Below are 11899 nucleotides of genomic sequence, written 5' to 3' on the forward strand. Positions count from 1 at the left end.
TGCATAATGTTCCTAAAGGAGAGTTCATTCGGGCTAAACGAAACTGCTACAGAGAGGAAACATTTAAAAAGGAGATGGAAGTTGTGGCCAATAGACTTATAGAATGTAAATATCCCCCTTGGACCCTCAATCGTGCAAAGGCAAGCATCTCTACTAAGTCTAGAGACAATTTGGTTTTTCAAGGGACCACACGATCCGACAATAAAACATGTCAGAACAAACATTATGATAAGCACAGAGTATCCCTTCATTTATAACTAATTACAGCACTGAATTTTCACACAGATATGTCGCATTGTCCGAAAGCATTTATCTATCCTTAATTGTGATGAGCAGTGGTCTGGCATCATTCCTTTTGGTGTCAAATGCATTGCTCGCCGCGCGCCTACCATAGCACAAAAGATCAGTCCTAGTCTTTTTTCTGACAGCGACAAAAATACTAATAAGTGTACTTGGCTGAGACACAAGGTAACTTTTAAGCGCGGTCATCGCATTTGCACATGTTGCAATTACATACAAATGGGTTCCTCAATATACTCTATGGCAACACATAATACCTTTGATCTAAAACAATATGTTAATTGCAACACTAGTTATGTGGTGCACTGCATTACCTGTTCCATATGCAGTCTTCAATACGTTGGCTGTACTACAAAAAGCTTGAAAGTGAGAATATGCAAACACCTTTCCAATATTCCACATACAAAAGGTCAGAAATGTTTCAGCGGTCAGTCTTCTTTGCGGTTTCACACCAGGGCGATACTTCAGGATTTCAGGTTTAAGCCTTGGAGAGGGTTAATCCTCCCACCAGAGGTGGGGATTACAAGTGAAAACTTTTGAGCAGGGAGTCCTTTTGGATTTTTTGTATGGGCTTCCATGTTCCAACAGGATTAAATCGTAAACACGATTTAATCCTGCATTACCGATTCCTTTTCATAATGTATTTTAGATTGTATATGTTAATTTAGTGCATCCATAATACTTTTTGTATTTTATTTTTATTTGGCATTTAAACAAAGGGCGTGATTGTGAATGCTCATTCCTGTTTATCGCAGTCACCTGTGATCCTCAGGATTTCAGCTATATAAGATCCTAGCCAGTCAGCAATCAAATTGTCAGTAAGGATCAGTATCAGAGTATCCGAAACGCGTAAACCTGTTGCTATGTTGGATTTTTAATACTCGTGTGTGTATTGGAATAAAGAACGTTATCTTTTTTGGAAGTTGGATCCTTCATTATTTTTCAAGTTTCCTCCATTGCGCTTTCTCCCAGCACAGTCCGTGCCTCCATTACAAGTGATATCAGGTGAGCGCAGCCTTGAACTTTTGAAATGAGCACAAGTGCATCGAGGGCAGGACCCGGCCACTCTGTGCCACTTTGCTCCACCAGCTTTTTCTGTCATCCCCTCCCTCTCCTTCGACAATGTGTAACGCTGCATGAATATGACTTAGAGCTGCCCCTAAGGGTGTTAGCCAAGTGGTCCACAGGTTTTCACCTTCTTTCCTCTGTACAGGGATCTGGTCTTCACTGCAAGGGAACCATCAGGCTGCCATCTCTTGGAGTAGTCTCTGATCAGCAACAGCTGACCCAAGCAAGTCAAGAGACACAGACATTGCACCAAGGGACCACACAAAATGGTAAGTGGACAAGCTGTGGTCAGTGCAGGCAGAGTTCATTCAATCCACTAAACAGACATCAGGTCAGGTGTAATAATATTACAGGATACAGTTACTAGAATTCTGTAGAAGGGTCATTGATCCAGGGAGTTATTTTGATTGCCTAATTGGAGTTGAGAAGATTCCCCCCTCCCCCCCTAAAATTAGTGGTTTTTTCCCTCCTCTGGATAACAGGCTGAACTGGATGGACGCATGTCTTTTTTCAGCCTTTCAAACAATGTTACTATGTCAGGGCAGATAACAGGGTCAAACAGGCAGAGTTCATGATGGAAGAAATTGAATCAACATGGTAAATGGGGAGATGTAGGCATTGGAGTTCATAGGACACAAAAACACCTTTGCAGGGAATAGGCAAGATAAGAACCTTATTGCTTAAACACATTTCCATAATGGAAGTTACAGTAAAGAGGTTTTCCAACCCTTTAGAAGCAAGGGCTTATCCTCAGAATGGGCCATCACAATCTAATCAGCGGAGGTCCAATAACTCCCCCCTTCCGCTTTTCGGCAGGGAAAGGCACCATTGGCTGGGGACTGATTAGACCAAATGCTGGCCCTTTAAGAGGCAGGAAGAATGCCTTAAGAGGGCAGGAGAAAGGGACAGCCAGAAGAGGTACAAAGCATGGAGTAGAGAGATGACTAATACTTTGGCCTGTGTTGCCACTGGCAAAGGGAAGATGACGGCAGACATGGAACACTAGCATTAAATATTGCCAAGTGAAAGGTATCATTACATTCACCTATAAGGCATTGTGCCTGGTTTAACTGTGCACTTCCTGGTGAGATTGCTTTACAACTGGCATGTGCCAGAAATTACCTGTTTTGATAATATCACTTAATTCATAGAGAAGTAATTTGTTGTCTCCGCCAGCATCCAGCCGCTGTTCCATGTAACTGTTTAATTCGTACACAACCCCTTGCATATTAGTATCCTGGTACTGCTGAAAGGAGAAAAGAAACACGGTTACAACATGCTTATAACAGGAAAAGAAAGCAATGCTAAATCACAGGTAATCTGCATGCTGCTGTGGCTACACTTCATCTGGACCCCCGCCACTGCAGGGTTTAATCTGTAAAACTGCAAAGTGCTCACATAACTGTATATAACAATTTTGTGTAAGATAGTTTATTCTTTCACAGAAAATATAGAAAATAAAAAAATATTGCTTAGCATCGTTCATAAATAATCAGACTTTTTGTATACATTATATAACCTCATATACATCAATGCAGAAAAAAGGCAGCAGAGGTTAGACATCCGTAATGAGGAATGCATGGCCAGTACCAGAATGAACGTATCAAGGCCATCTACAAGCCATGCGGAACAAAGCTGCAGAAGTGGCGAAAGAGACAAATGTATCTACAACTGCTGGGCTATGTAGCGTCAAACACAATGTGCTCCATCTGATATAATAAATCCAGTATGTTCCCACTCAGATAATATGAAAGACATTTCAGCTTTGACGGCACAAGATGACATTAATGTGCGAATTGAAAATAGATTTTTTCTTTTTTTTAAACCTTTTTATTCCTTATGAGGATAAGTGACAAACAATCCAACCTCCTGTTATGCAAAACCTCAATTTAGGAAGCCAACTAATGTTCCAGAAAAATAAAATTCCTTAAACTTCAACATGGGCATCACGAAAACAGCAGAGGGTTTACATCCTATTGGTCTACGCATCCCATTCATCAAGTACTAAATTTTGACACCATTTTTTGCACAGATGATTGAAGTGGGCAAGACAAGTTTTACTTTAGAGGAGAATTTTCAGAAAAGCATACTCCTCCCCGAAGTGCTTACCCCTCCCCCCCTCAAAAAAAAAAAAAAAGAAATATTCCTTGATCCACTTCACCGGTTGCTTGTCATTTAAACATTACTACCAAGCAAATGATCTAGATACGTTGTCAAAATACATAAGTTGTGTGAAAAAGTGATCCCCCCCCCCATGGCAAAATGATTTTGTAACTAATGAAATGACTACTAAGAGAGGCTATCATCATGTCGTCAACAACAACAACAACTAAAAAAATAAATAAAATACATGTGGAAAAAAAAACTACATAAAAATGTGTTTGTGAATCCACCTTTACAAAAATGTATGACTTTAATAATCCTTAACAGGGTGATCAGATGGTTATTGATTCTATACCAATTACAGTGTTTCTATACCCAAAAGGTTATCGACTGTCCACATATCGGTGGGAGTCTTACACTGGGACCCCCATCGATCATGAGAACAGGGACCCCGTACTCTCCTAGACCCCCTGAAATAAACGGAGTGGCCTGTTGCGCATGCTTGCCTTCACGCGCCTGTGTGAAAAGCCACTCTGTTCATTTTAGGGAGGCTGCATGGGATACAGGGCCTCCATTCTCATGATCGGAAAGGTTCCCAGCAGTAGGACTGTCCTGCTACACGGCGATCTTTGGTCATGTGATGAATGTCGCTGTCAAGATCACTGTGAAGCCCCATCTAATACCTCCATACTAATGTTGAGCAAACTTCTGTTTTCAAATTCAGTGTACAAGGTTCAGGTTATCTAAGAATTCCGTTATGGATTCCACTACCACGGACCAACTAGTGTTTCAAAGGAATCAGCACTTCCCTGATATTAAAGGGGTTCTTCGGGCTTTTAATATTGATGACCTATCCTCAGGATGTTAGACAAAAGTGTTTGTAGAGCAGCACCGACGGACATAAATGGCCACACCGGTAATGCAACAGCCGAGCCACGACCGCAGATTCCTCAGCAGTCGACCGTATAGTAAATGGAGAGGTAGCGGTAGCATCTCCAGTGAATCCTTTATTGGACGGACTTTACAGAAAGTGCGCCATAAAATCAAACAGCAAGGTTTTGGCTGTATCCCAGCCTTTGTCAAGCCTAATACAGAGTGATAATCTCTACCCTTTTAAAGTGCATGCAGCTCCACTCACAAAAGGGGGAGCCAATACAATATATGGATTCCTTTTACAATTAAAATCACAACCAATGAATAGTGTCTTATAATAAAACTAAAATGCATACACCCGCAGGTGCATGTCATGTGCTCACCTTAAACAGTGCACCACAGTATTGTCCGTTCATCACAGCCAGCGGGACTCACATTGCGCGTCTCCAGAGGCGCATTGCGCATGTCAGTGCTAACATCCACAAGTGTTCAGGACCTGGGGAGCACACCGGTTATGTGACCCTGGTCACATGATGGTCATGTGAACATCACATGACCACAATCTCCTCCTAGTCTCCTCTTTTTCATCCACATTTAAATATGCATGTGATATACGCGAGATCCGGGCACATAAATGTGAATCTTGATATACCTAGCGAATATTTATATAAACCACCGTATCCCCATGTAGCCAAGGGTAAAAATGGATGCGTATAAATACCATATCGATCTGCTGCCCTATCTATTTAAGCACAGTACAATGCATGCTATTACCATAGCCCAATACTAGTGTAGATTACATAAATTATCTGAGATTGTATAAACCAGTGAAGGCCAAACCGCGGCTCCCCAGCCGCTGCAACACCACAAATCCCACCATGCCCCGCTGCAAGCTAATAGCTGTAAGCAGACTGGGCATGCTGGGAGCTGCAGTCCCACAACAGCCGGAGAGCCGCAGTCCGCCCACCCCCGGTATGGACTAATAGAATATAAACCACACTGAACTAGGACCAAAAAGGCACAATTGTCACATCTGTGACAGGTCTCAGAAGGTCTGAAAGATTATCTATGCATTAGTGATCTGACAGCCTCTTTTGGTTTCACTTTGTCTGTGTGTTGCTGGTATGTCCACACCTCCTGTTCAGGTGTGGATCATTTGGCCTTTACCTCGCCCTATTTAGTCTGACTTTTCCCATCACTCCTTGCTTGGGATAGCTTAATTTGGTCTTGGAAGAGCTGGAGTGTGGTTCGTATTGAAATCCTGTTCATCCTGCATCCTCTGAAGTTAAGTGTTCTGCTTGTTGTGTTTTGTATCCCCCCCCCCTGGTTGTTTACTAGGCCTCAGTGAGACGCTAGTTCCTTCACCAAAGAAGGAACAGGTGGTCTCTGCCCTGTCATTATCTTTAGGGCATCTGAGGGTCACCAGGGTTTTCTAGGTTCCCATGTATGGGTATCTCTACCATCGAGAGGTGCCCAAATGGATAGGAGTTAGGGCCAGGAGCAGGAGTTTTATAGGTGGTGACCCTTTCCCGTCCGTCCTTAGCGACGAGGCCTAGTGTCTTTCCCCTTCCTTCTTGATTGTCTTTTGGTGTTCTCCCCTACTACATCCGTGACATTATCCCAAGCAGATACCGCCATTTTTGTTCTGATCTGTGCAGCTATGGATACTATGTCTGCACTGGTCGAACAGATGCAGAATCTGACTTTGGAGGTAGAAAACCTACGCGCAACTTTCTTGCAGATTCAGAGTCCACAGGCTGCTGGTTCCGGTGGTGGGTCCCAGGCCTGTCCTGAACAGAAGGTGGCTCTCCCGGACAGGTTTTCCGGGGGTAGTGACAATTTCATCCGGTTCAGGGAGTCATGTAAATTATACTTTAAGCTGCGTCCATACTCTTCTGGGGATGAGTGTCAACGTGTGGGTATGATTATTTAATTGCTTAAAGAGGACGCCCAATCTTGGGCTTTTTCTCTGCCGACCGGATCACCGTCCCTCCGGTCAATAGAGGAATTCTTCAGAGCCTTGGGTCTCATCTACGATGACCTGGATCGGATCTCTTAGGCCGAGACCAAGTTACAGGGTTTGCGGCAGGGAGATCGTTCCGCGGAGACCTAGTGCTCTGAATTTAGGAGATGGGCTACAGATACTGAGTGGAACGATCCTGCTCTTCGCAGCCAATTCTGTCAGGGTCTCTCATGAAAATCCTGTGTCATTGGAGGCAGCTATGTCCCTTGCTGTACGTCTAGATAGACGCCTGAGGGAGAGATCTAGGGGCCCTCACCTTCAGGACGTACTGTCCAATAAGGGTACTGCTTCCTTGGACACTTATGGTGGAGAGACACTGGTAGTTGCGCCTTGTGATGCCTATGCAGTTAGGAGGAGCTACTCCTGGCAAAAGCTTGGGTCATGTGAAAGGAGTCTGCTTTTATTGTGGCAAGAAGGGACATTTTGTTAATATTTGTCCGTACTTGCAGCATCAAGGTGTAAACAAAAAGAAAAAAACCTTTTAATCCTCAAATTACTATTTGTGGATGGGGAGCAAGAAAACCTACTTTTGTCCTTTATTGGACGAGGTGGCGCTAGAGTCCAAAACTGTGAAAATCGAAGCATTTATCGACAGTGGGGCAGGAGTTAACTTGATTGATGGACAGTTTGTACACATTCATGGGTTGACTACTAATGCATTAGAGAAAAGTATTTCTGTCTTTGCAATTGACTCAGCACCTCTCACCCAAAAATGCCTGTCGCAGGTAGTGAATGACATTCATTTAAGAGTGGGTGATTTGCATCAGGAATCTATCTCCTGTTATGTATTGGAGGGTCTGCCTGCTCCGTTGGTGTTGGGCTTACCATGGTTAAGCAAACATAACCCTAACATCGACTCGCAAGCGAGACAGATTCTCGATTGGAGTGATTTTTGCATGGACAACTGTCTTAATGCATCATTCTCTATTGTGACCACTAAAACTGTACCCTCGTTAATTTCAGAATTTTCTGATGTTTTCTCTGAGAGTGGTAATCAGGAGTTGCCTCTGCACCGGGAGTATAACTGTCCTGTCAATCTTATTCCCGGAGCTAAATTGCCCAAATCTCGGTTGTATAATCTTTCGGAACTGAAAGAAAGGCCATGCGAGAGTATATTACCGAGAGTTTGGCAAAGGGACATATTAGACCATCCAAGTCCCCAGTGGCTGCTGGGTTTTTCTTTGTAAAGAAAAAGGATGGTACCCCGAGACCATGCCTGGACTTCCGTGAGCTCAATCGTATTACCGTCCGTGATCCTTACCCCCTTCCTTTGATTCCGGATTTGTTTAGTCAGATTGTCGGTGCCAAGGTGTTCTCTAAGTTGGATCTGAGGGGGGCATATAATTTGGTAAGGATCAAGGAGGGGGATGAGTGGAAGACCGCATTTAATACCCCTGAGGGTCATTTTGAAAACCTGGTCATGCCCTTTGGGTTAACCAATGCTCCTGCGGTTTTTCAACACTTTGTCAATGACATCTTCATCATCTGGTGGGGAGGTTTGTCATTTTATACCTTGATGACATACTAATTTATTCGCCTAATATGGAGACTCATCAGGATCATGTGAGACAGGTGTTACAGATCCTAAGAGAGAATAAGTTGTATGCTAAGATGGAAAAGTGTGTATTCGCTGTACAGGAAGTGCAATTTCTGGGTTACCTGCTCTCATCCTCAGGTTTTCGTATGGATCCCGAGAAGGTCCGTGCCGTGTTGGACTGGGATCGACCCGAAAATCTGAAAGCCCTTAAGCGGTTTTTGGGGTTTACCAACTACTACCGTAAATTTATCTTGAACTATTCATCGGTGGTTAAACCTTTAACAGCCATGACTAGGAAGGGTGCGGATATTTCTGTCTGGTCTGATGCGGCATTACAGGCCTTTTCTGCTGTGAAAGAATGTTTTGCTTCGGCCCCTATTCTGATGCAACCGGACGTGACTTAGCCATTTATTGTTGAGGTTGACGCTTTCGAGGTAGGGGTAGGAGCAATCTTGTCGCAAGGTCCTTCACCTAGTAAATGGCGCCCATGTGCATTTTTCTCTAAAATACTCTCTACTACTGAAAGGAATTATGATGTGGGGAATACGGAATTGCTGGCCATTAAGTTGGCGTTCGAGGAATGGCGGCATTGGTTGGAAGGAGCAATTCACCCTATTATGGTAATTACAGATCACAAGAATTTGGCCTACCTGGAGTCGGCTAAGCGACTGAACCCAAGGCAGGCCAGATGGTCATTGTTTTTCACCAGATTTAATTTCATTGTCACTTATCGCCCTAGGGTTGAGAACGTCACGGATGCTTTGTCGCGTAGCTTTCCTGGGGGGGGGGGGGGTGAGTCTAATGACCCTAGTCCCATTTTATCTGAAGGGGTAGTCATATCCGCTCTTTATCCTGATCTTGAGGCCAGGGTGTTGGAGGCACAGGAGGATGCTCCGGACTCTTGTCCTCCGGGGAAGTTGTTTGTTCCCTCCGAATTACGTCACAAAGTGTTTGAGGAACATCACTGTACGGTGCTTGCTGGGCACCCTGGGAGCAGATCGACTGTCAATCTCATCTCTTGCAGATTTTGGTGGCCGGGTTTGCGTAAGTGTGTTGAGGACTATGTGTCAGCGTGTGGTACCTGTGCACGTGCTAAGGTGACACATACTCGGCCTTCCGGATCTCTGCTTCCATTGCCCATCCCGTCCAGACCTTGGACCCATTTGTCCATGGATTTTATCACGGATTTACCGAATTCTTCAGGAAAAACTGTGATTCTGGTAATTGTAGATCGTTTTAGTAAAATGGCACACTTTACCCAATGCTAAAACTCTTGCACAGGTTTTTGTCGACAATATTGTGAAACTACATGGCATTCCCTCTGATGTGGTGTCCGATAGAGGGACTCCAGATCCATACTTTGTTTCCAGATTCTGGAAAGCGTTCTGTACTTGTCTGGGTGTACAATTGTCCTTCTCTTCGGCTTTTCTTCCTCAGTCGAATGGACAGACGGAGCGCACTATTTAGAATCTGGAGACTTACTTGAGATGTTTTGTTTCAGAGAATCAGGGACAGTGGTCTTCATTTTTGTCGTTAGCCGAGTTTGCTATAAATAACCATAGACAGGAATCCACTGATAAGTCGCCGTTTTTTGGGGCATATGGGTTCCATCCACAGTTTGGTACATTTTCTGTGCTCAAAATTCCGGCATTCCTGAGGAGGAACGATTTTCCTCTTCTTTGTCTTCTATTTGGCAGAAAATTCAAAATAACCTGAAAAAGATGGGCAACAGGTATAAGCGTGTGGCTGACAGGAGACGTATGAGTGGTCCGACCCTGAGAGTGGGTGATTCTGTGTGGTTGTCTACAAGAAACATTAAACTTAAGGTACCTTCTTGGAAGTTGGGCCCAAGATTTATTGGTCCATATAAGATCACTGCCATTGTTAACCCTGTAGCCTTCCGTCTTGAACTTCCTCAGGCATTGAAAATCCATAACGTATTTAATAAATCGTTGCTAAAGAAATGTGTCGAACCTGTTGAGCCGTCCTCCTTGCCTCCCGCTCCCGTCATGGTGGACGGCAATTTAGAATTTCAGATCAGCAGGATTGTGGACTCCCGAGTTCTCCAGAGATCCCTCCAGTATCTCGTTCATTGGAGAGGGTACGGACCAGAGGAGAGGATATGGGTTCCAGCGACCGATGTTAATGCTAGTCGTCTGGTGAGAGCATTCCACAGAGCTCATCCTGATAAGATCGGTCCTGGGTGCTCGAAGGTCACCCGTAGAAGGGGGGGGGGGTTTGTGACAGCCTCTTTTGGTTTCACTTTGTGTGTTGCTGGTATGTCCACACCTCCTGTTCAGGTGTGGATCATGTGGCCTTTACCTCGCCCTATTTAGTCTGACTTTTCCCATCACTTCTTGCTTGGGATAGCTTAATTTGGTCTTGGAAGTCATTGTGGTTCGTGTTGAAGTCCCCCCCGGTTGTTTACTAGGCCTCAGTGAGATGCTAGTTCCTTCACCAGGGAAGGAACAGGTGGTCTCTGCGCTGTCATTATCTTTAGGGCATCTGAGGGTCACCAGGGTTTTCTAGGTTCCTGTGTATGGGTATCTCTACCATCGAGAGGTGCCCATACGGAGAGGAGTTAGGGCCAGGAGCAGGGTTTTATAGGTGGTGACACTTTCCCTTCCCTAGTGGTGAGGCCTAGTGTCTTTCCCCTTCCTTCTTGATTGTCTTTTAGTGTTCTCCCCTACTACATCGGTGACAACAATTTGATAGGCGAAAAAAGTCTTAATATCAAGTCCTACCACATCTGGAGACCGCAACTGGAGTCCCGATATACAGAGACAGACTGAGATGCTTCAATAAAATGCTGTAAAAAAGTGTAAAATATATCAGATTACAATTGTGACATAAATATATCCATATAAACAATAGAAATCATTAAAAACAAATGCATCCACCTATAGTGGATAAGATATACCACATAAATCCATATTATATCCACTTACTGCACTAAATCTATTCAATGTTATTCACATTGAACTCAATGTTGAGTCCATAGGGCTGCATAGAGTTAAGCGTGAAAAACCACTGTAACTCTTTTTTCCCGAGGATACGCCCTCTGTCCCCACCTCTTCTAAGGGCACCTACCGAGTCTATCACCCTGAACCTGAGCTGGTTGACAGAGTGACCACTATCCACAAAGTGTTTAGCTACAGGCCTATCCATTGTCTGTTTTCTGATCGTGCTCTTATGTTTGTTAATACGTTCCCTAATCTCCATCGTGGTCTCTCCCATGTATATCATGCTGCATGGACACTGTAGCATATAAATAACAACATCTCTCGATCTACAGGTATAATACTGTTTGATTTTATAAAAGTCTTCCCACTGTAGGGATGGGCAAAGGTATCGCCCTTAATAAGGTTACCACAATTGCAGCAACCTAGGCATGGAAAGTTACCCATTTTCCTAGGTGTTAGATACCGCTGTCCATGCCCACGTATTTAACCCACATCAGATTTCACCAGTCTCCACTTCTTTTATATGACATTAATGAAGGATTAGGGAACTCGCGTATTGAAGGTAAATCTCTCTGTAGCATATGCCACTCTTTCCTGAGAATGTTGGATATAGCCCCACTACGCGTACCAAAATGTAGAAACAAAGGGAATGCGTTCAGCAATCTTAACAGTAGATGTGGAATGAAGTGTGGTCTTTCTGTCAACCAAACCCACCTTAACTCTGGTACTCTGCAATAATTTTCTCGGATAGCCTCTCTCTGCAAATTTCTTACCCATCTCTTTAGTTCTCACTTCAAATGTGTCATCCTCTGATACCACCCTCCTTACCCGTAGCATCTGGCTCCAAGGGAGCGAGTCAAGCATACGTCGGGGATAGTTACTGTCATATTTTAACAAATTATTTCTATCCATTGGTTTCTGAAAGAGGTCTGTCTTCAATCTACCTTCCTCTTCCCCTTCCTATATAAGGGATATGAGTCATTTTCTGACTAAGTTACGAGACATTCAGTTACATGACCATTTTTATTTGGT

At 43.9% G+C, this 11899-nt stretch overlaps 1 protein-coding gene across 3 annotated transcripts in view; it reads right to left on the reverse strand.

Annotated features, from left to right (window-relative positions):
• The window catches only part of PDE10A (phosphodiesterase 10A), a 384127-nt gene that overhangs the window by 193627 nt on the left and 178601 nt on the right, over nucleotides 1–11899 (reverse strand). For 2 of the 3 annotated variants that reach the window (XM_040429292.1, XM_040429294.1), the window contains exon 4: nucleotides 2491–2614. In XM_040429292.1, coding sequence (XP_040285226.1) covers nucleotides 2491–2614 — 124 coding nt within the window. The remainder of the gene's footprint in view (nucleotides 1–2490; nucleotides 2615–11899) is intronic. The other variant, XM_040429293.1, reaches the window with a different exon arrangement.

The sequence above is a fragment of the Bufo bufo genome, chromosome 4, assembly GCF_905171765.1.
Source record: "Bufo bufo chromosome 4, aBufBuf1.1, whole genome shotgun sequence".
NCBI classification, from domain to species: Eukaryota; Metazoa; Chordata; class Amphibia; order Anura; family Bufonidae; genus Bufo; species Bufo bufo.